Source organism: Bombus vancouverensis, chromosome 12 (genome assembly GCF_051014615.1).
Source record: "Bombus vancouverensis nearcticus chromosome 12, iyBomVanc1_principal, whole genome shotgun sequence".
Taxonomy (NCBI): domain Eukaryota; kingdom Metazoa; phylum Arthropoda; class Insecta; order Hymenoptera; family Apidae; genus Bombus; species Bombus vancouverensis.
This window is the reverse complement of record NC_134922.1, coordinates 2,269,031-2,289,304: the sequence shown is the minus strand read 5'-3', so window position 1 is coordinate 2,289,304 and position 20,274 is coordinate 2,269,031. Positions and strand designations below refer to the sequence as shown.

The 20,274-nt window shown below is 40.9% G+C and overlaps 1 protein-coding gene across 1 annotated transcript in view; it reads left to right on the top strand.

Annotated features, from left to right (window-relative positions):
- Positions 1-20,274, top strand: part of LOC117165005 (lachesin) — a 54,154-nt gene that overhangs the window by 23,692 nt on the left and 10,188 nt on the right. Inside the window, exons 3-4 of the mRNA XM_033348457.2 lie at positions 5,488-5,673; positions 16,360-16,443. Of these exons, the coding sequence (XP_033204348.2) occupies positions 5,488-5,673; positions 16,360-16,443 (270 nt within the window). The remainder of the gene's footprint in view (positions 1-5,487; positions 5,674-16,359; positions 16,444-20,274) is intronic.

Here is a 20,274-nt window from a genome sequence, read left to right as displayed (position 1 = left end):
AGAGGGAGCTCCATTGTTGACATAACATGGGCCTCCCCCGAGGCATTCAGGCGGATCTCAGGCTGGAGAGTGGCCGAAGGGGTCGAGACGCTGTCGGACCACCTCTACATATTCATGGAGGTGGACGCACCTGGACCTGGAATGCTGACGACAAACGACGGGCGCGGCCCGCCGAGGGGGAGACGCGCGCGCCCACCGCCTAGATGGAAAATAAAGGAGAGGAATGAAGATCTACTCCGGGCGGCTGCTATAGCAACAGCTTGGAGCTGGGAGGCCTCGACAACGACGACCGAAGCAGACGTGGAAGAGGAGGCCGAGAACCTCCGCCAAGCCATGACAGCAATCTGCGACGCATCCATACCACGGGCCACACCGGGCACGGTGCGAAGCAGAGCAGTTTACTGGTGGAACCCCGACATCGCGGAACTGAGGACGAGATGTGTCCGGGCCCAAAGACAGTACCTAAGGGCCCGCCGCTGGCGACGACGCGACGAAGAAGAAGTCTCCTTGCGCTACCGGGCGTACCGCGCTACAAAAAGAAATTAAAAAAGCGAAGGACCGTGCCTGGTTCGAACTGGTCGAAACAGTCGAGTCGGACCCATGGGGGAGGCCATACAGGACGGTGACACAGAAACTACGCGCGAAGGGCCCCCTGACAACGGCGGAAATGGAACCTGCGCTGGTGACGCGGATCACCGGAACGCTCTTTCCCCCACAAGAAAACAGAGCGGCGGAACGGCCACGGGAAACGACACGACCGCTGGAATGGAGGGACGACTGGGAAGTCACGGAGGAGGAGATATGGGAGGCAACCAGAAGAATGACCTCCCGCAACGTGGCACCGGGCCCGGACGGAATCCCTGGCCGGATCTGGGGGGAAGTGATGGGGGTCATGGCCCCCAGACTCCGGCACCTCTTCACAAGATGCCTGAGGGAGGGAGTCTACCCCCGGGCGTGGCGGACGGCGAGACTGGTCCTGCTCCATAAAGAGGCCCGACCGACGACCTCGCCGTCAGCGTACCGGCCGATATGCCTACTGGACGAGGTCGGCAAACTACTCGAGAGGGTAGTCGCCGCCCGCTTGGAACGACACATAGCGGGCCAAGTGCCTGGTTTGCACGAAAGCCAGTACGGCTTCCGGAAGGGGCGCTCGACGATTGACGCGGTCAGACGCGTACGAGCGATTGCGGAGGACATGGTCTCCCGGAAAGGCGTGGCGCTAGCGGTTTCCCTGGACATCGTCAACGCGTTCAACACCATGCCATGGGACAGGATAGTGACGGCCCTGGAGCACTTCGAGGTTCCCAGCTACCTCGTCCGATTGATCCGAGCCTACCTCGACGACAGGTGGGTGTGCTACACCAGTAAGGAAGGAGAGGAAAAGCGATCCGTCGAGCGTGGCGTCCCGCAGGGCTCGGTGCTGGGCCCCATATTATGGAACGTTGCGTACGATGAGGTACTGCGATGCCCGCTACCCCCAGGCGCGGCCATGATATGCTATGCTGACGACACCCTAATCCTGGTCGAGGGTCGTGGCTGGCACGAGACGCTGCGCATTGGCGGAATCGCAACGGCCTGTGCGACCCGTGCCGTGAACGAACTGGGCCTGAGAGTCTCCCCTGCGAAGTCGGAACCTGGTTCTTTGACAGGAAGAGGCGAGGGACACCACCGCCCGGCCATGCATAAACATGGCAGGTGAAACCGTCCGGGTGGGATCACAGATGAAGTATCTGGGACTCACCATCGACAGCCAGTGAACGTTCGAGCCGCACTTCGACTCACTGATCCCGAAGGTGTCAGCGGCTGTCAATGCCCTGTGCGGCCTACTACCGAACATCGGCGGGGCCGGAGACGCGGTGCGCCGACTTTACGAGGGCGTCGTTCGGTCACGAGTGATGTACGGAGCCCCAGTATGGGCGGACGACCTGATGGCAAGCCGTCGCAGCATTCTGCTCCTGAGACGGCTGCACAGAGTGACCACCATCAGAATCATTAGGGGATACGGGACGGTGTCTCACGCGTGGGCGTCCGCCCTAACCGCGTCCCCCCCGTGGGAGCTGCGGGCGCTGGCGCTCAAAAAGAGATAATGGCATCCGGGAGAAGACCCTACCGAGCAGGCGGCTCCAAACGACACAGGAACCGCCGAGGAGGACACATGGAACCTGTGGCGATCCCAACTGATCAACGGGAGAAGCGAACACCGAGGCGCGGAAGCGGTCCTACCAAACTGGGAGGCATGGAGGAACCGCCACGGCCTCCCACTCACATTCAGGATGACACAAGTGCTCACCGGACACGGCGTGTTCGGCGAGTTCCTGAAGAGAATAAGGCGAGAGACGACAGACATCTGCCACCACTGCGGAGAGGGCAGGGACACAGCGCAGCACACCCTGGAGCTCTGTCCGGCGTGGGAGCTGCCCCGCTGCACCCTGCGGCACGCCATAGGGGAAACGTTGACCCCCTCAGCGATTGTAGAAGTGATGTTGAGAGGGTCACAGGAATACGAGGCCGTCCGCTTCTTCTGCGAGCGAGTTATGCTCGCGAAGGAGCGAGCGGAAAGGGAGAGAAAGAAAAACTCTCACCCCTGCAGTATAAGACGATGGAGAAGGATGGCAGTCAGACGATCCAGAGCCGCCCCGCCACCACCCCAACGGACTACGACCAGAAGAAGTGACAGCACTATGGGCAACGAACTCCCCCTAACGTCTACTGAATAGCCGGCTCGAACAAGAGAACGCGAGAAGAGAATGCAACTGAAGTTAATTCATAAGAGGTTCCTGGAGCACCCCTGTCACGCGCATAAGATGGTCATCGTGGAGTTTTAGTGGGTAGGAGTCCGACACTACTCTGCTGTTACGCGATTATTGCAGCAGCGGAGTGTCCATGAGGACTTCTCCACGTACAAAAAAAAAGGGGGTTCGGGCTCGAAATGACATAGCGGGTCACTGCACGTAGCCACGGTCACGGGAGGGACGTGTACCTGACAGAGGTATGGGATGATTATATGGCTCTCCTTAAAAACAAAGATTGACCCGAGAGGTGAGGAGAGGAATATATAAGGGCAATTCCACTTGGATTTGTTTGGATTTCATGCAGATAAGTTTTACTTGTACGTGGAGTTATACGCGTATCACATCGCATTCGTCATCCCGTGGGCCGTGGATTCGTTATCGAATCTGAATTCATTATCATCAACATCTCGACCATCCGATCGCCGCTATTACTTATAGTCTCTTGTAGTGCCCACATTTGTACCAATAAATATCAGCTATATCCGCGATGGTAAATTTGAGTGAAGGTTCATCGAACGCCCAAAATCCCAACCTTAATCCGACATATATGTCGGAGATGAAAGGACATTGGAGCCTTCCCTTTGGAACTTCAGGAAAATCCCTTAACATCGTAATCTAGATTCTACCATAAGCGTAATTAAACAGTTGATTGTATTTGTTCGAAATTCGTGATAATGAGCTTGGGCTCGAGGCGATGACCGGTCGCCGAACGTAGCCGCGGTTACGGGATGAACGCTTTGTCTAACAAAGGTATGGAGTAATTCTATAGCTGTCCTTAAAAAAAATATTTGTAGCAGCACGCGACAGTAAACATTCCAACGGTTTCTGTCCCGTGGCTCGCCACACGCAGACTCTATTCTTCGGGTATGATGGTTACCAGATGCCGACGCATCTCCACAGTACATGTTCAGCTAGCCTGAGGACCCGCTATAAATCTTAGGATTTTGTTAATTAAGGTCCTTCAAACGGACAAGCAGTCTTTGTCCCAACTATGGGAAGATAGGAGAAATCTATTTTTCTGACGAACAACGCTTCCCGCTAGCAACTTTCCCTCAAGGGCGGCTAGCATCCTTCTCTAAACACCAACATGGAAATTGACCAATTAACAGCAACGTCAATTTCCCTCACTTCCCGAATGAAGGCACCTCTCCACGAATCCGATGATTTCGTGCCATTAGACGCACCCCATCATAGTTTTCCTCGACAGCGTTACCGTGACGGAGAGTCACTCTCGTGTACGAGCTCTGGACGAGTTAACTAACCTTGCTATCTGTGATTACTCCTCGCTTGGTATCAATTCCAACTTAGACTTTGATGAAGAAATAAACCTACTAACCTGTTGACCGCGGGTTCGTTATCGAGTCTTAGACCGGCGTCACAAGTGCCTAACCATCGTGATTCTTCGCTATCTTTGTAATATCTTTATTTGTGTCAATAAACGTCACTTCAACTGTGTAAGAAGATGGATAGTTCCAGTGAAGGTTCATTACATACCTCAAACCCTTACTATGATAGCGACCCGGGCGCGTATTACGGCCACGATACGACATATATATAAAAAGGGAAAATTAGTAAAAAACTTAAGATTTGTTCACTGAGTAAATTTAGTTTTAGAGTAAATTTTGTAGTTGTGACATAGTAAGGAACTGAGAATTTTATGTATAAAAAGTAATTTTTGAATATCAATAAATTAAATTGTTAGTTCTTTATAATTTGCTTATGAAGTTACAGCTCTTATCTTCCTCTGCCATGCAAATATAATACAGTCTAACGTTTTTGAATGTGTTAAAAAGTCGGAGCCGCAAAAAACTCCCACTTCTGTAAAATCACTAGTAAACCACAGACATTGTAGGAATAAATTTTAATTACATCTTTCTAGCAGCGAGAGCTACTCTCCGAAAACAATTTCGAACACCATTACGACATCCCTCAAGCACATTCGGTAACCCCTTTTCTGTTAATACAAGCGTTTCTCGAGATCCCCCATAGCATGCCTCTGCGACTTACCGAGATTTGGAATATTCTAAGGAAAATGCAAATATCGCTCCGAAGTTTGGCCAAGGAGATAGAAGACGCGTACGCGCCGCCTATACGTGTCTCTCCGGTCGTGGCGTAGGTATCTGGCTTGTTTGTATTCCGTATTCGATCTATCTATAGGGAAATTGCGGTGTTCTCGACCGTCGAAATCCATGAACACGTCTGTGCCCTCTGATCGTCCTCGTTTGCTCGGTGTGCCACCGTCTCATTAACCCTTTCGATCTGACCGGAGGGAGGACTTACACTTGACTAATAGGTTCAACCTGCGTGATTCTAGTAAATTTCTCGCTAAACTGAATTGAAGCCAACTTCAAAAAGCCGTCGTTTCATTGCGTCTGAAACGTCGCTTTACGGATATTTTTTCCAATTAGAAGCTATGTAACGATATAATAAATTGATTTTGTATGACGCAGCTTTTTCTTTAAGCTGTACGTTTGTTTGTGAACAAAGTTATGGTTAAAGAATAGGACAGTAAATCGAATTTAGAAGAATAATTGATTTTCTTCGTGATTTATACGAAGAATAACGCGAAACGATTTTTCCTAATTTTCATTGAATCCATATTATCGAAAGTTTAAAATACTGCAATACCGCATATTGAGGCTTTCAAATTAATTGGTTGCGCTGAATTTCTCGTAATAAATAAATATTTCCGCAGGTTGGGTGGCTGAAAGTGGATACTAAGGCGATCCAGGCGATCCACGATCACGTAATAACTCACAATAACAGGGTCTCGGTATCTCATAGCGATCATACCACATGGAATCTCCACATAAAGAACGTGCAAAAGGAAGACGAGGGGCTCTACATGTGTCAGATTAACACAGATCCGATGAAAAGTCAGGTAATTTCTTCGAAATTATTCTAATAGTGAAACTGTATAATAGAAATAGAAAACTAATTATACTCATTATACTAATTATACTCGAGTATAAAGTACTCGATTAGAGGATGAACTAAAAACAGATAAAAATGTAAGATTATAAAAATAGTTAATTAAGAACTTCGAATCTCAAAGATTTTCTTTAATATTTAATCTTTCCTCAAGACTGAAAACCGATGCAAGAAACGGAGTATTTATTTAAATACAGATGACTGTTAAGCGCGTTTAGTTGGTTGCTATTTTGAGCGTTCCTAGTGATCAAACGGTCAGAGTCAGAGCTTTTTGCACACAGTTTAACCGGTAGGACGTATCGTGGCAGAACGAGAAACTTGGTGAAATAACTAATTGGAAACGGTATCACCTACACTATTTAGATCAGTAAAGTTCTAGGATGCACGTCAGTTGTGGGGCACATCAATCCCAATTAGGTGTTCGCCTCTGTACCCTTTCTCGATACGATGTTCTACACAGTTCTTTTCACGTAACTGATGGAATTTGCACATTTTAATTTGTCGATACACGATTCATGTATGAACAAGTTAAATAAATGGTCTTCGCGGAGTGGTTACTCGATCCATCGAACAAAGTAAATTGTTGAAAAAAGCTTATTCATATTTATAAAAATAACAAGGAAAAGACACGGGAAATCTTGTTTTTCGGAGAGAAATCTCTCATTTCCATAAATGTAGTATCGGGAAAAGGGCCTAAGAAACATCGAGTTAACCATGAACAATGTCGCGAGAGCCGAGGCGCCGTCGGGTCCATCAATGTGTCGTCGATCTTTTCAAGTGCATAGTTTTGTAGAAAAGGCCTACGTGACCCTGGCAACGAACGTCTGCGGAATACGTGTGTGGTGGGCCTAGGAAAAGACAAAGGGATGCTAGAACGGCTAGAATGTGAGTTGAGAATGGGCAGTGTGAGTTGAGAAGTCGGGTAATGTGAGTCGAGAAGTCAGAGAGTGTAAGTGGAGGAGCCGGAGAGTATGATAACAAGACGTGCGACGATATTGTAATCGGTCCTTCGTATTGAGTATCGCTTATTAAACTAAACTAAACTCTAAATAAAACATCATTACTTGTCCTTACTCTAAGATCCACATAAGGTACCACATAAATGTATAATATATCTGAGGTGTATATGTTGTCCGTGATACTTGTAGCTGCTGGCTGTAAACGTCGCTGCTGGGGTACTGCTGTTTTTCTTCCATTTTTGATGCGTAGAAGAAAAATCGGACTCCGGTCGCCGGAATTTGAACCCGGGTCGCGAACGTTCGTAACCTAAGGCGCGAACCACTGCGCTGTCGTCGTCCGACAGAAGTTAGTGTCGAGTGGCGGTATTTGTTGTCGAGTGCCGCCACATATCGTACTGCTATATTATTTATTAATTGTCATTGCTCTTATTACTATTACTTTAGGAAATCTTTAAATGGCAGAAATGGGATATGATCGAATTTCTTTAACGGAATTCGCATCCGTGTAATTCTGATTACCTAGCATTACTGCATGGTAAAGTAATATTAGTTCAATATTTATCTAATCAGTCGTACAATAATACAAACTATCGAATTAAGCGAACAATGTCATATTTGTGGCAGGTCCTAATGATTTTTATGATTGGTGTCGTGATAGACACAAATAGCAGTTGCTATACTACATAACTGAAATATGGAAATTTAGTGCGGATAGCGGGGGCGGCTGTATTAGTTACCTACGATGTTACAATCTCTGCAAGTATCGAAGGTATTTCTCTAGAAGCTGCAGGAGCATGGCATACCAGGAAACTTAACAAGCTGTCTCAGCTAGTTCAGGAATGTCAGCTCTCGCTTATGAACACCTTGGAAATAACAGTTAGGCTTCGATCATTTTCTTCGTAACGAAGGGTAAACTTTATTAGATACTACTTAACGACATGTATTTCTGTTACTATTAATGAAACATTTGCTATAAATCTCTTATCAGTATTTTTTATTTAAGAAAGTAAAACATGTCGATTGATTTTTTCTCATACTTAATGTTGATACATTCTTTTTCTAATAATTTGAACAGGGCATGGGCTATTCTACAATTCGGAAAATCGTAAAACTTGTCTCGTAGTTAAACCTTATCGATGATCTGCGACACATAAGCTTGTGATCTAAATGCGCGCGTAAAATTTGTATTTTTATCTATTCCACAAACTTGGTCCCTTTTAGAAGCGTGCAAGACAAATAACCTTGCATAAAATTGACGAGCAGCGGGACGACCCATTTCCTTTCCGCGCAAAAAATTGCAATGCAGCCGTGAACATAGAATTCACGGTGGAATAAAATTTGACTCCTAAAAAAAAGGGGTACAGTGCATTCGTGATTCCAAAAAAGCTGTCAAAATAATGCTTTCCATGTAATTGGCAAATGACAGTCGCATTCTATTCAAGCAGTAATGATGTTTTTCGAAAGTATAATTAAAAAAAAATTTCTTCATAACTTTTAACGATCTTTCTTATATTTTCCAAATTCTATCATGCCCTAGATTAAACATTCTAGGAAGTTGACCAAGATTATTATTTATGATTATAATGCCAATGTACTTTGCAATTAACACTTTAAATATAGTGTATCGATATTTTATAATGATGAAATTTCTATAAATATTAAGTCAAGTTTACTGTAAAATTAGATGTAACTTCCAATAGAATTGCTTCACTTTTAAATACGGTTGAGAAATATTTATTTCAAGGAACCCACCCTGTGTTTGTTAAGACTATAACGTATTTTTTTAATCAGCACTAGTTTCATGAATACAGATGTTTCCGTGATAAAATTTTCCAGTTTGTTTATAAATACATACTCCAAGTTCTCCAACTCCCCCTTAACCTCTTATCGTTACTACGAAACTTTCTTTTATAAGCTATTTTTCCTGTTGAAGGAGCTTGTAAAAATAAAATCTGCTGGATTATCCTTCTTCGATAGCGATGACCACTTTCGTGTTTACTAGACGTGATAAAACTAACTTTGCCATGAATATAATTAAACCATATATTAATCATGACTACGCATATCATTATTTATTGTTTTATTTCATAAACGTGTATTCATTTATTACGTCACTTTTTTTATATTTCAGTTATATTAGATTCAAGAAAAATGCAGTGCTTTCCAAACCGCAGGCACGAGAAAAGTAGAGTGCTTAAAGGACAAATTTTTCTCCAACGGACAAACGTCACTTTTCGTTCCATCGACTTCTCACTAGACAGCTATACCTTCTAGTATTAAAGCATGGCTGCACTAACATACACACTACTGTGCAAAGTACGACTTTTTTCTATTCCCTACCCTTTCAACCATCTGGCCTGGGCACAGTGTGATATTGCGCGAGATAGGGTCGAGTTTCTCTTTTGAGATCTAATTTTCCGACATTTCAGATTGAATCCAGGCTTCCATGCCTGTCCTTCCTTCCTTCTTCCTTCTTTCCTTACTTCCCTCCTTCCTTCCCTCCTTCCTTCCCTCCTTCCTTCCCTCCTTCCTTCCTTCCTTCCGAGAGAGACAGAGAGAGAGAGAGAGAGAGAGAGGGAGAGAGAGAGAGAGAGAAGGAGCAGTAATCGTTGCCAACTTAAAGATCCACTTCTTCGCTTTGAGTGTTACAAGATCTCTAAGTACTAAACGCAAGGAATACTGTCGAAAATGTCCGTTGGTGGGAAACAGCTTGAATACAAATTTCATCCATCCCTTTGGTTGCAATGATTTTAGACCAGTTTCAAATTCCTCTTTCTCTCTCTCTCTCTCTATTTCTATCTCTATCTTTTCCTCCATCCTTTCCTCCCATTCTATACACTTTGGTCGAGTGGGAAAATTCGATGTCACCTTTCCGTAGGAAATGGGCGAATTTCTATAAGCATTTTAGTTTCGGCTAACCATATTTTCCTGCTTGTTTTCGTGCGATTTGAACAGTGGTTCCTTTCGGATATGCTTGTCGTGCCGATTGTGCGGCAAACACAATGCACCTCGGAATGAAGTATGTTTATGGGAGAGGCGGTGAAAGGGAATTTCATCTGGTTGCTTTGCGTAGTACATTTAATGGAGGACAGTCTCTTTAATTATTAATATTCACGGAGTTGGCTCAAAATGAATGGTTTCAAGCAATTGACTCGCCTTTAACTATAGTACCATTTTTCAATAACTGTCCCTAGGTAACAAAAAAAATTGGGGATGGGACCTCCCATCTTTCCCAGGCTTATCAGCACTTTTACTGTTTTTTACCTGTAGTACATCGAGATTTTCTCCAGGGTTTTTACCCGATACTACAATAATGTTAATTCCATCGTGTGTAAAAAATAATTTTTTATATGTTATCAGACCACACATGTGCAACTTTTTTATGATGTTTGTTGAAATAATATTCGTTACTTTTTCCCCCGTTTCTTTCCTTTCTTCTTTGTACTACTATCGTCAAGACGAGCTCAACAAACTGAGCAATTTTATTGTTTCCGTGATCGACAAATAGTCGACCACGGAAGTCAGCTGTAGGTATTAGCCATATGTTCTAAAAGAAATTGTCATATTGAAACTTGGGCAATTGCGTTACTACTACTATAATTAGAGTAAAGTTACTACGCAATATTGTTCAAGTGTGCGCTTTATGCTTGCAACAGAATAAAAGGATAATTAAAACTTAAGAATGCGTGGTTTTGTCAAGAATCATAAGAAAGTATGCGAAGAGATATTTTTATTTTATAATATAACATAATGTTACGACCGTTTCCGGAGAGACGCGGTCGCTAGGAAAACGCGTCAGCGAGAGGCGTAAATTCTCGCTACGATTCTGTTAATCGACGCCGCGAAATAGTGGTTCCCCTGTTTCGGTTAAGATAACAGAGGTGGTTCAATGACTTTAACACTGTATTAACAGGTTAACATATAATAATATATTTGACAATAATATGATGAACACGCCACAAATTGTTTAACAATGAATAAAGTAATATGCTACAGAAAGTTGACTGGACTTTGCAATATCTCTCAATGAATTCGTTAGACCATGCGTCTTTGATTTTGCTCGTCAGACCTCTCGATGTGTAACGTTTGGCTCTTCAGAAGGGACTGACTGCCCTGCGATCATTTCTTTGTCTTGTTTGGAAGACGACCCCCACTATGCTCGGATCACGTCACCGTTCGCGCCTATGATCACGTATGCCCCCTTCTTGTGTGGAAAACGTAACGGACAAAAATCGACGTTTCTAGAACTCGCTGCTGGGCGACAACTATGCGCTCGTCTATACATTGTATATGATGCGTCGGGCAGACAAGACGATCTGCCTGCGACACTGTAGGACCGCGAGTGACGGTTAGAAAATACAGCCTGTGGTAAGCCTCGTGGCGTAACACATAATATTATATTATAAGAAAACGTGAATCTTTTCACGGTCGGAGCGGACTCCTGGATTTCATTACTCTCGATTCTAGGAAGAGATAGCGAAGACTTGAGGGTGCTGTAAATTACGTCCTTTGGCTTACTGCGTCGTGGACTAGCGGGTCCCAATGGTTTTGCAATTATGGTGCCTATAGTCCGCCTAAGGAGACGAGAGAATAGAGAAAAACGAAATGCGATTGCTGCAGCTATCAGTAGTTAACATCGCTATCGATGACTGCAACTATTGACTGTCGACTAGTGGCACTCAATTGACAAAACTAGAAGAATATTTAAATGAATGGGAAGGGGTAACACAGAATATATCTCAGGATATACAGTCAAGCTTCATGAAAAAACTAGTTAAATAGAACATCCACTCGTTAGGTTCAGCTAAACAAAACAAAAAAGGAAAAAGTCTACTTATTCACATCATATATACATTCATAGAAATGAGGAATTATGCGATTTAGAATTCAATAAGATTGTACAAATGTTCGGTAGACTGGGGTATGACCTATTTGCGACAATCATAAACGCAAAATGCAAGAAAATTTTCTCTTTGTTACTAGAACCAGGCACTAGTGCAGTTGACGTTTTCATAATAAAATGGACTGAGTTAAACTTCTGTGCATTTCCGTTATTCGCATTGATTCTGGAGATTCTAATAAAAATTAAGAACAACAAGGCTGAGGCTATCTTAGTTGTACTGGATTAGACTGGTTAACTATGATATTCCGTATTCAAACGACTATATGCGAGCGAACGTTGGACCCGAGCCCCAACCTTCTGCTGTCTCCAGTAGAGGACAAAGCAGCACCCGAGAAGGGATCACCTGCATGTGATTGTAGGAAGAGTATCAGGGAGGCATTCCTACTGAAAGGGCTACCGCAGAAAACGCTAGCTATCTTATTAGAATCGCTGGCATCATCGACGATGAGAGAATATCATAAATAACTACCACTCACTCCTAGCGGCAAAGTAGAAGAAAATCGCATGGTGCTGATTCTTAAGAAGCGCCTACAGTTCATCAATTCTGAGTATGCCCTGACATGGGGCGCAGCTCGGATATTAGAATATTTAAAGACGTTATATCCATTTGAAAAATCAATCAATAAAGAACTTCATGGGGAAATATGCTGCGATGCTGTTAACACTGGCTACGGCATATATAGCGCATATACATTAATTAATATAAAAATCGAGAATATAAAGAAAATAGCGAAAAAAGTGTAAAAAGAGGTCCCTGATATAATAAACTCCTCGGATCCAAATCGGTATCAATCCTTATTGATACTCTCGAGGTTCGTACAGTCTATAGAATTATGCGTGTAACATCGGCAATCCTTGAATATCTAGAGAGAACAAGAAAAGTTAGAGGCGAGATCATAAATCTGTTTATTTCGATAAAAGAGATCTATTAAAAAAATAACAACCTTCAGTCGTAGACCAAAGAAACACTATACAGAAGCGGGATAAAAATATCAATATTTTCGAACAATTCCACAAGACACATGGTAACTTCAAAAGCGTTTGCCGAAGCTGCATGTGTTACAGGGATAAAAAAGTATATAATTTCTGTTTGAGATGTAAGTTCACTGTTAAATCTTCTTTTACTTTTGTCGTTTGTGGAGAATGAGCCAAACTGAACGATATATCAAATATTTTTGACAATAACATTTAAAATATAAAATCCAGATACTATGAAGTAAAAAACTGCCGTTTCTGAACAACTAAATGTGTAATTTCAAGAACGACGCGCGATACATAACTAAACGATCAAACGGACTTATCCGAAGTGAAGTTCGATTGTAATTATATAAAGAGCCTTGTTCGAAGAGATTAAATCCTATCCTAAAAAATTCTTTACTAAGAATTTTCTCTCTTGCTTTCAACCCCAAAAATAGCAATTTTAGGCTTATTCTGAAAGAATGACGAATGTGAGTGGGAGACGCGTGTAGGATAGCGATTTTTTCACTCTAAACGTTGCGATACCTTTATTATAATCGACAAGAAGATTACATATGTAATCTCTTCAAACGAAACTTCGACCGAACTTTACTTCAGATAAGTTCGTTTGATCGTTTAATTACAGTATCTCCCAGTTCGTTTATAATATTTAAGATGAATCCATAACGCGAATTACCTAGTACCTACTTTTCGATAGCATTCGAGAATAATGATTTATCAACGAATTAGCTTATGTAACTTTGTATCATAAATATCAACTGCTATCAATAAGCTATATCATATTATGCAAAAGAGAGATTGATAATTAGAACCTGAAAGAAAAACAAGGCGAGTCGAATTGAACGAATAGCTGAAACAGAATCCGAATTGAGATAAAATTATAACATCGAAAATAATTTTAATAGAACGGATGAGTTGCTCGAATGTATTCGAATAATTGAAATACAAATTGAACTTTGAATTCTCCAAATGGCTCAATTCTAAATTACACTTGTCAAATTTAATTGCTCTGATTAAATTTGCATATACTTGATGGGATTGAATTCTTAATTAATTGAATTCTTTAATGCGCACTTGGTAAAACCAATCTTATTGTTGAGATATAATCTCTGACGTATTTGATCGATATTCACAAGAGAAAGACACAAAATAACAACAACGAAGCATTTTCCAAGGGAATCGGTAATTCCTGATAGGAATTAATAGCCTCGTTGAACTGCGGATTATCATAAAGATGAACCATCCTTTAAAGCCGATTATAAGGCTCGCTCGAATTTGAAGCCGCTAAACGAATTGATCGATTAGGCGTTATTTCGATTAACACGTATATTTATCAACATCCTTGATAGAGTCCTATCTGACTAGACGATAATTAATTCGTGGAATGAAGCCAAGTTTCATAATTCACTCGTGACACCGGCAAGTTTACGCGCTTGGGCACGCGTGTCTGCCTGTCACTGAACTGTCACGTGGCAGGGATAAAGGATAAGGGTACCACGGAGAAACAGAGAGGACGAGAAGGGCACACACCTCTGCCCGCCTGTCTCGCCTTAATGACGTATTCGTTGAGACTGTTTTAAGCAGTTCAGTGACTTGCGAGACAACTCGGTTATAACGATTGAAGTTTCATCGTAGCGTAGATTACGTCCTCGTAATTCCGCACACACCTCGCGGTAGGACGTAAGAGCAGGTGCCTCCATCTTCTGTCGACTGTTGGATAGCTTCCTTAAATCGTGAGTGGAGTGGAAAGATATTAGAGTGAAACCAAGTCCTTCGACTATACCGACGGCGGGACGCGACACGACGCGACGCGACGACCTGTCGTTTGATGCACCATCATTTCGTAAAATCCAGACGCAGATTGAACTTGCACGTTCTATATCCCTTTCTCTACGAATCCCTGAAAGGAATTATAACAGTACGATAAATAATGTAGTAGCTTGCTCGTTGATAGATACTCGGCTAGTACGACTTCGCGCTTACCGCGATTTTCCGTGTATGGTGCTACTTCAATAATGTCGATTATTTGAAACGATGACTTGCGTCAATAATCAGCATCGTTCCGGACTAGAACCTGCACTGCTTGTAAAGGTACTTATATAGGTATTTATATAGGTATATATATAGGACGGTGTCCTACTTACCGAATGTTGTCAGTTTTTATATAGGATCGAAAAGAGTTTACCTTCAATTAAATAGTGTTGAAGGTTTTTAAATACTGGAGATTTCAAGAAAATGAGCATTCCAAAATCTATTTCAATAATCGGCATTTATCGTGAAGAAGCGCAGAGCTTACCTTCTTCCCACTGACCAGCTTAGGAATCATTCGCAAAAATTTTAGTAAAACATTCTCGAACGAATCTTTCCGCAATCAATCAGCGAGCGTCAGGTGTAATAAATCTTCTAATGCAAGAAAGTGACGAATACATAGTTGGAAGAAACCAGTAAAAGACGCTCGCCCCACGTAAAACACCTGCAAGAGAGAGCGGACAAATAAAAGTTGCTGAGTTTTCGAACCTGGCGTAGTCAGAAGCGAAATCATGCGGAAAATGAGTAACGAACGAGCAGTAGTTTCGCTGTGCAAATAGAAAAACGAGGTGAATATATCCGGAACTTTGTATTCTCTTTTCGTCGCCGTCTCTTTGTCGTACCCATTTGCGTACGTACAGTTCACGTTTAACCAGCACGCGATCGGTGCGAGATATGTGAAAATTCAAGCGAGGATTGTTAACCAGCGCAACAATGTTGGATAGCATCCGCGTCGACTTACGTATTATATCGGCCGGTGGTGTATCGTTAATTAACGAAAAATCATGGCACTCATTGACAACATTGTCGTCGGCACTGGTGGGGTTCGTACGCCCCTTCTAGCTCCGCTTTACAACTCCATGATATGTTGCTCAAGCTTCTACTACAGCAGAGGTTAAGGGAAGCGAAATACAGCCAGGATTTAGGAGCTACGTTATTCAGTTCCGCTCGCGAATACAGTAATGCCCATAGATATAATTTAGAGATTCAGTAAGAAAGGACTTGATGCATCGTGCAACCGTTAAGCGTATCATTAACACTAAATTTCGGCTGGTTCCGGTGCGTGTCGGAAAATATATGTAGCGCGGAGCAAGTTTTGGCATGCTCGTTGAAATACCGTTACTCGGAGGAGTCAGAGGTAAGGCGCAGCAGCCCCCCGATAAAATTGTACGCTCGGTTTCCACCCTAATTCTATGTACTCACATCAGGAAATTTATCTGAGTGCATTCAAATTCTTTTCTTCTAGAAGTTTACTATCTTGGGAACTTGATCGGGATAACAGAGAAATTGCCAAATTCCTATAATTCCAACGAAAATTCTGTTCTAAATAAAGAATGTTTCGTTAGGAAGAAATTTTCGTTTGCGATTTTCCATTTTTTTCAACGCGCATAAAATTTTTCTCCATCCACTCGTGGATTAATTAATCGACATATAAAATATGCGGCAATTATATTGACTAGACATGGTATTTATAACGAAAATTCATCGTTATATTTTCAGCTTTAGCGCTTTTACTCCGAAACGGTAGCGTATTATTATCAATGAAACGTGTTTTCATTAGTTATAGCACGATGCTTGTTTATGGATTACTAACACGGCCGATATTGAATGAAATGAAATATTTCCGATGAAATTTTCACAATAAGTCAAAATTAATAATTGTTGCCTTTTTTAGAGAGAACGTTTCTTCGGGCTATTAATCCCCCTATTAGTAAAATAAATAAACGAATGAAGTTAATTGATAAAAGATAATGTTATATTTTTTCAGACAGGCATGTTGTCGGTCGTCGTGCCACCGGACTTTATTCCGGAAGAGACATCGAGCGATGTCATGATACGCGAAGGAGGACAGGTAAATTGACACTTAATCAATCCTCTCATCATACTATTTATTGTTAGTCAAGAAATACGATGTGCCTACGTTTAACTCGCACTTTATCGTAACAGTTCGTAAAGATACCAATCTATTATAATTGAAGCGTATATGTATTCGGTTTAAAATTCGGTTAGGGTTAAGTTTCATCGACTTTTCATCATGGAAGTTACTTCTCGGTTACACCGTAGTATACTTGGATATTATCGTTTCTATAGATTAAGAAAGATTCACAATGATTTATCGCATTATGAAAGAAGGAAAGAGAAATCCTATTACTAGGAGATCTTACACTAACCTGTTGCGTGTTTACGTATCATAGGAGTGCGTATTTTCGAAACATACATTTAGTATACATAACGTGTACGGATTTCTCTTTTTCCAGTTTTCTTATCAAAACTGATGCTGTGATGCAGGAAATATGTATTACTTCTCTCTGAATATCATTGATAAAATGCTTTCCACAAGTTCCGCTCATTGTATTTCTTATATCGGTACATACATAGTGTTTCAACGTATACGTAAATTACAAAATTAAAATTCTGTACGCTTAGTCCTAACGTATCATGTATATATCGCGTTAGTATCTAATTTCTGTGAAATTCGGCACTTAAAGTTCGCCTACTACATTTCAAGAGAGCACAATTAAAAAATCACGATGAAATGACGTAATATATATCCTCTTTTACAAGAATTCATGTAACGAGAGCAAAGGAGAATTTGTATTTAGCTCTTGCCTGTTTTGCGATAAAATCACTCGCCTAATTAGCGCAGAACGGATCGCTAAGATTTATCAAACTTTCCATATATTGTAACTTGTAACTTTGATAACCATCGTATACGCTAATGTATAGTGCATGAAATAGTTGAATTGAGATAACTGCTTTTTCCTTGTGGAAAAGATGGTTATTATTAGCGGATGTTCATGCAAACTCGTGTTTTCAAAATCAAAGAAATGAAATCTGCATGAATTTTTGAATAATCATTGTTTAATATGTTACGAATAAGTTTCAGTGTTCGTTTAAAAAATAAATTAAAATTTACAAACCAAAGTCCATAAAGAAAATCACAAGTTGGGAAAATAACTTTGAATCTCGGGATAGAGATCGTGGTAAGAAAAAACGATAGGTGCATGAAAATAGACATCGACCTCGTATTTTGCTGTCGTAGGAAATATGTACATGGTTTCACGGCGAATTTAGGGTCAAGCTTATACAAAATGAAAACTTCAATTGGAATCCGTGGCAATATTTGTCGTTGAGAGTATGGGATCGAACATTGAACCGAATAGAAGATACTTTTTCATCCAAATGATAAGTATTGTTATTAATGGCACGTACCTAGCGCGGTTTCCACGGTTGTGATGGTCCTCGTGTTTATGAAATTCTCGTTGCGTGTCGAGATTCTCTGTTCCGCGACACGATACGTTTCCTACTTTATCTGAATTTCAATGCGACCTGGGGCTAAAACTTTGAAACTGGCTTCCTGTATCATCCCACATTTAGCATATCACAACGTACCTGTGTCCTTAATTTAAAACTGATAAAGACATTTGCGAAGACGATCCTACAAACACGAGATGATATCGAGAAAACGATCCGAGTCTGTTCGCTATACTTTCTCTACTGAAAAGGAAAAATTCCTCCCTAGCCTCGAACAACTCCAAATAACTATCGAAGCGAGTTGTTGAACGAATGTATTTTAACGTTAACAGGGCAAGCTCATCCTGGAAATGAACAAAATACTAAGCTGATTCCATTTTCAGATACGCAACGTTCTTGAGATCAATCGAATTTCATTGATTTTCTAGCCGTGCACATGTTACGTGATTTCGGTTTTGTTTTTCACTTTGAAACCTTGACTAAATCGAACGTTTGCTATCATTCAATGCTAAATTGATTACAATTTGATCAGCGGGACTCGATATTCTTTAAACCAATAGAGGAAACTTTACCTCGTTCCATTCGACGACAAAATTCTATTCGAAGAGAATCTCGATTATTCCAACTGTACCTCGTTTATTCGTTCACCGTAAAATCTCTTTCATCCTTGTTATTCCTCTATTTCTCCATTTAGTAATAAAAATAAATTAACGCTATTACATAATAACGATCTTATCTAATTAATTCAAATTCTCATCAAATTAATTCCTAAATATTTATGCGTGTCGCACGTTGAAATAACATGAAATATCATTTTTCACAATGCGCAATCACTTACCGTAATGAGAAATGTTAATGAAAGATTGAAAAGAGACAATTTTCAACATCGAATTAAGCATCTATTAAATTCTAATACCAAAGAAGAAATCTGATAAATTAAATCACCCAATTATATAAATATTTCTATACTAACAACTTGATTTATTCATGTTCTTCAACAATTGGCGTCCTGCTGTATTTTCAAGCGTCTTCCATCGCCTTACACGATTTGAAAACACGTGCAGGACGAATATATTCATACATGGAGCGTAAAATAGTACATTTGTTACCCTTCATACACTACGGCGGACAGTCCGAGTGCTCAGGTGGCATGTTCGCGCGTCTCTCGAGTCCTTTCTTCAACTGTGTTTTCTCACTGCATAACACACACACAAATACACACACACGCACATACGCGTACGGTTCAATGCTACGAATTTGCTTCATCCAAGCACCTAGCGCTACCGATTGTCTTCGACTCCATACGTTCTTTAGCATAGATTTTTGCTGTGGGCCTTAAACATATAATAATATAAACTAACTCTTTGAATTCGAAAGTGATATTCGCAAATATGAAACAGCGGTTGTGAAATTGGTGCAAAAAGTTGAAAGTAGCGCGTGGATATCGATCAACTTTCATCGAATAAATGTTCATCGAGTACATGTATACCAAATTAAATTCCGATACTTATGTTACGAATGTAATATTTAAATTTAATATATCGAAGCTCAAAACATTGCCGACATTTCATTGGTAATTATTGGTAACAACACGTAATATAATTTATGTTATGTGATTTAATTATCAGACAATTGTAAGATTGAGAAAATCACACAATTTTAAAAATTGGAGCACTTTTTTATGTCTAACAATTTTTAATTTATGTATAATGTCATAAAGAGATTTCTGTAACGATCGTACGTAATGGTTTTATATTTATTTTCAGCCATATAGATAATATATATATATGTATTTCCTCATTTGTGTTATATGTTTCACCATTGAAATATTTATTGACTTAGTGATTATTGAAAATGATAGTTTGCGAGAAGTGGTATGTATATTCTTGTTAGTATTGTTCGCTACGTACAATAGGAAATATTGGTTCATAAGATGGTTGGATAATTTAATTTGCCCGCATGACATATTTTCACTACAAAATCTCATGACAGCGAACTGGCGAAACAATGTACATTATTAATTCAAGCCACTTATGGTTTTCTTTGACACTGCTTATCTCAAACAATTTAAAAATCTTTACGTCGATACAATCGAATAAACAATCATTAAATTGTGAAATGTAGCGATAAAATTTATCATTCGATAATGAACAATATTCGAGAATAAAGTATGAATTTCTATTAACTGTTGTCTCGAACTTAGAATGAATTTGTAAGAAGCGAGAAGAAATCTCAACGGTCATTAACATTTATGCCATACAGTTTTATATAAAAATTTTGTAAATTTTCATTTCATAGTATAATGGCATAGTAACATAATATCGGATCATGAAAATTTCGAAGTCAACGGCCTTCGTTGTCACTGAAAATTTATTTTTTACAACTAGATTACCACCTCCTTTTTATTATAAATTTTAGAATTTTCACT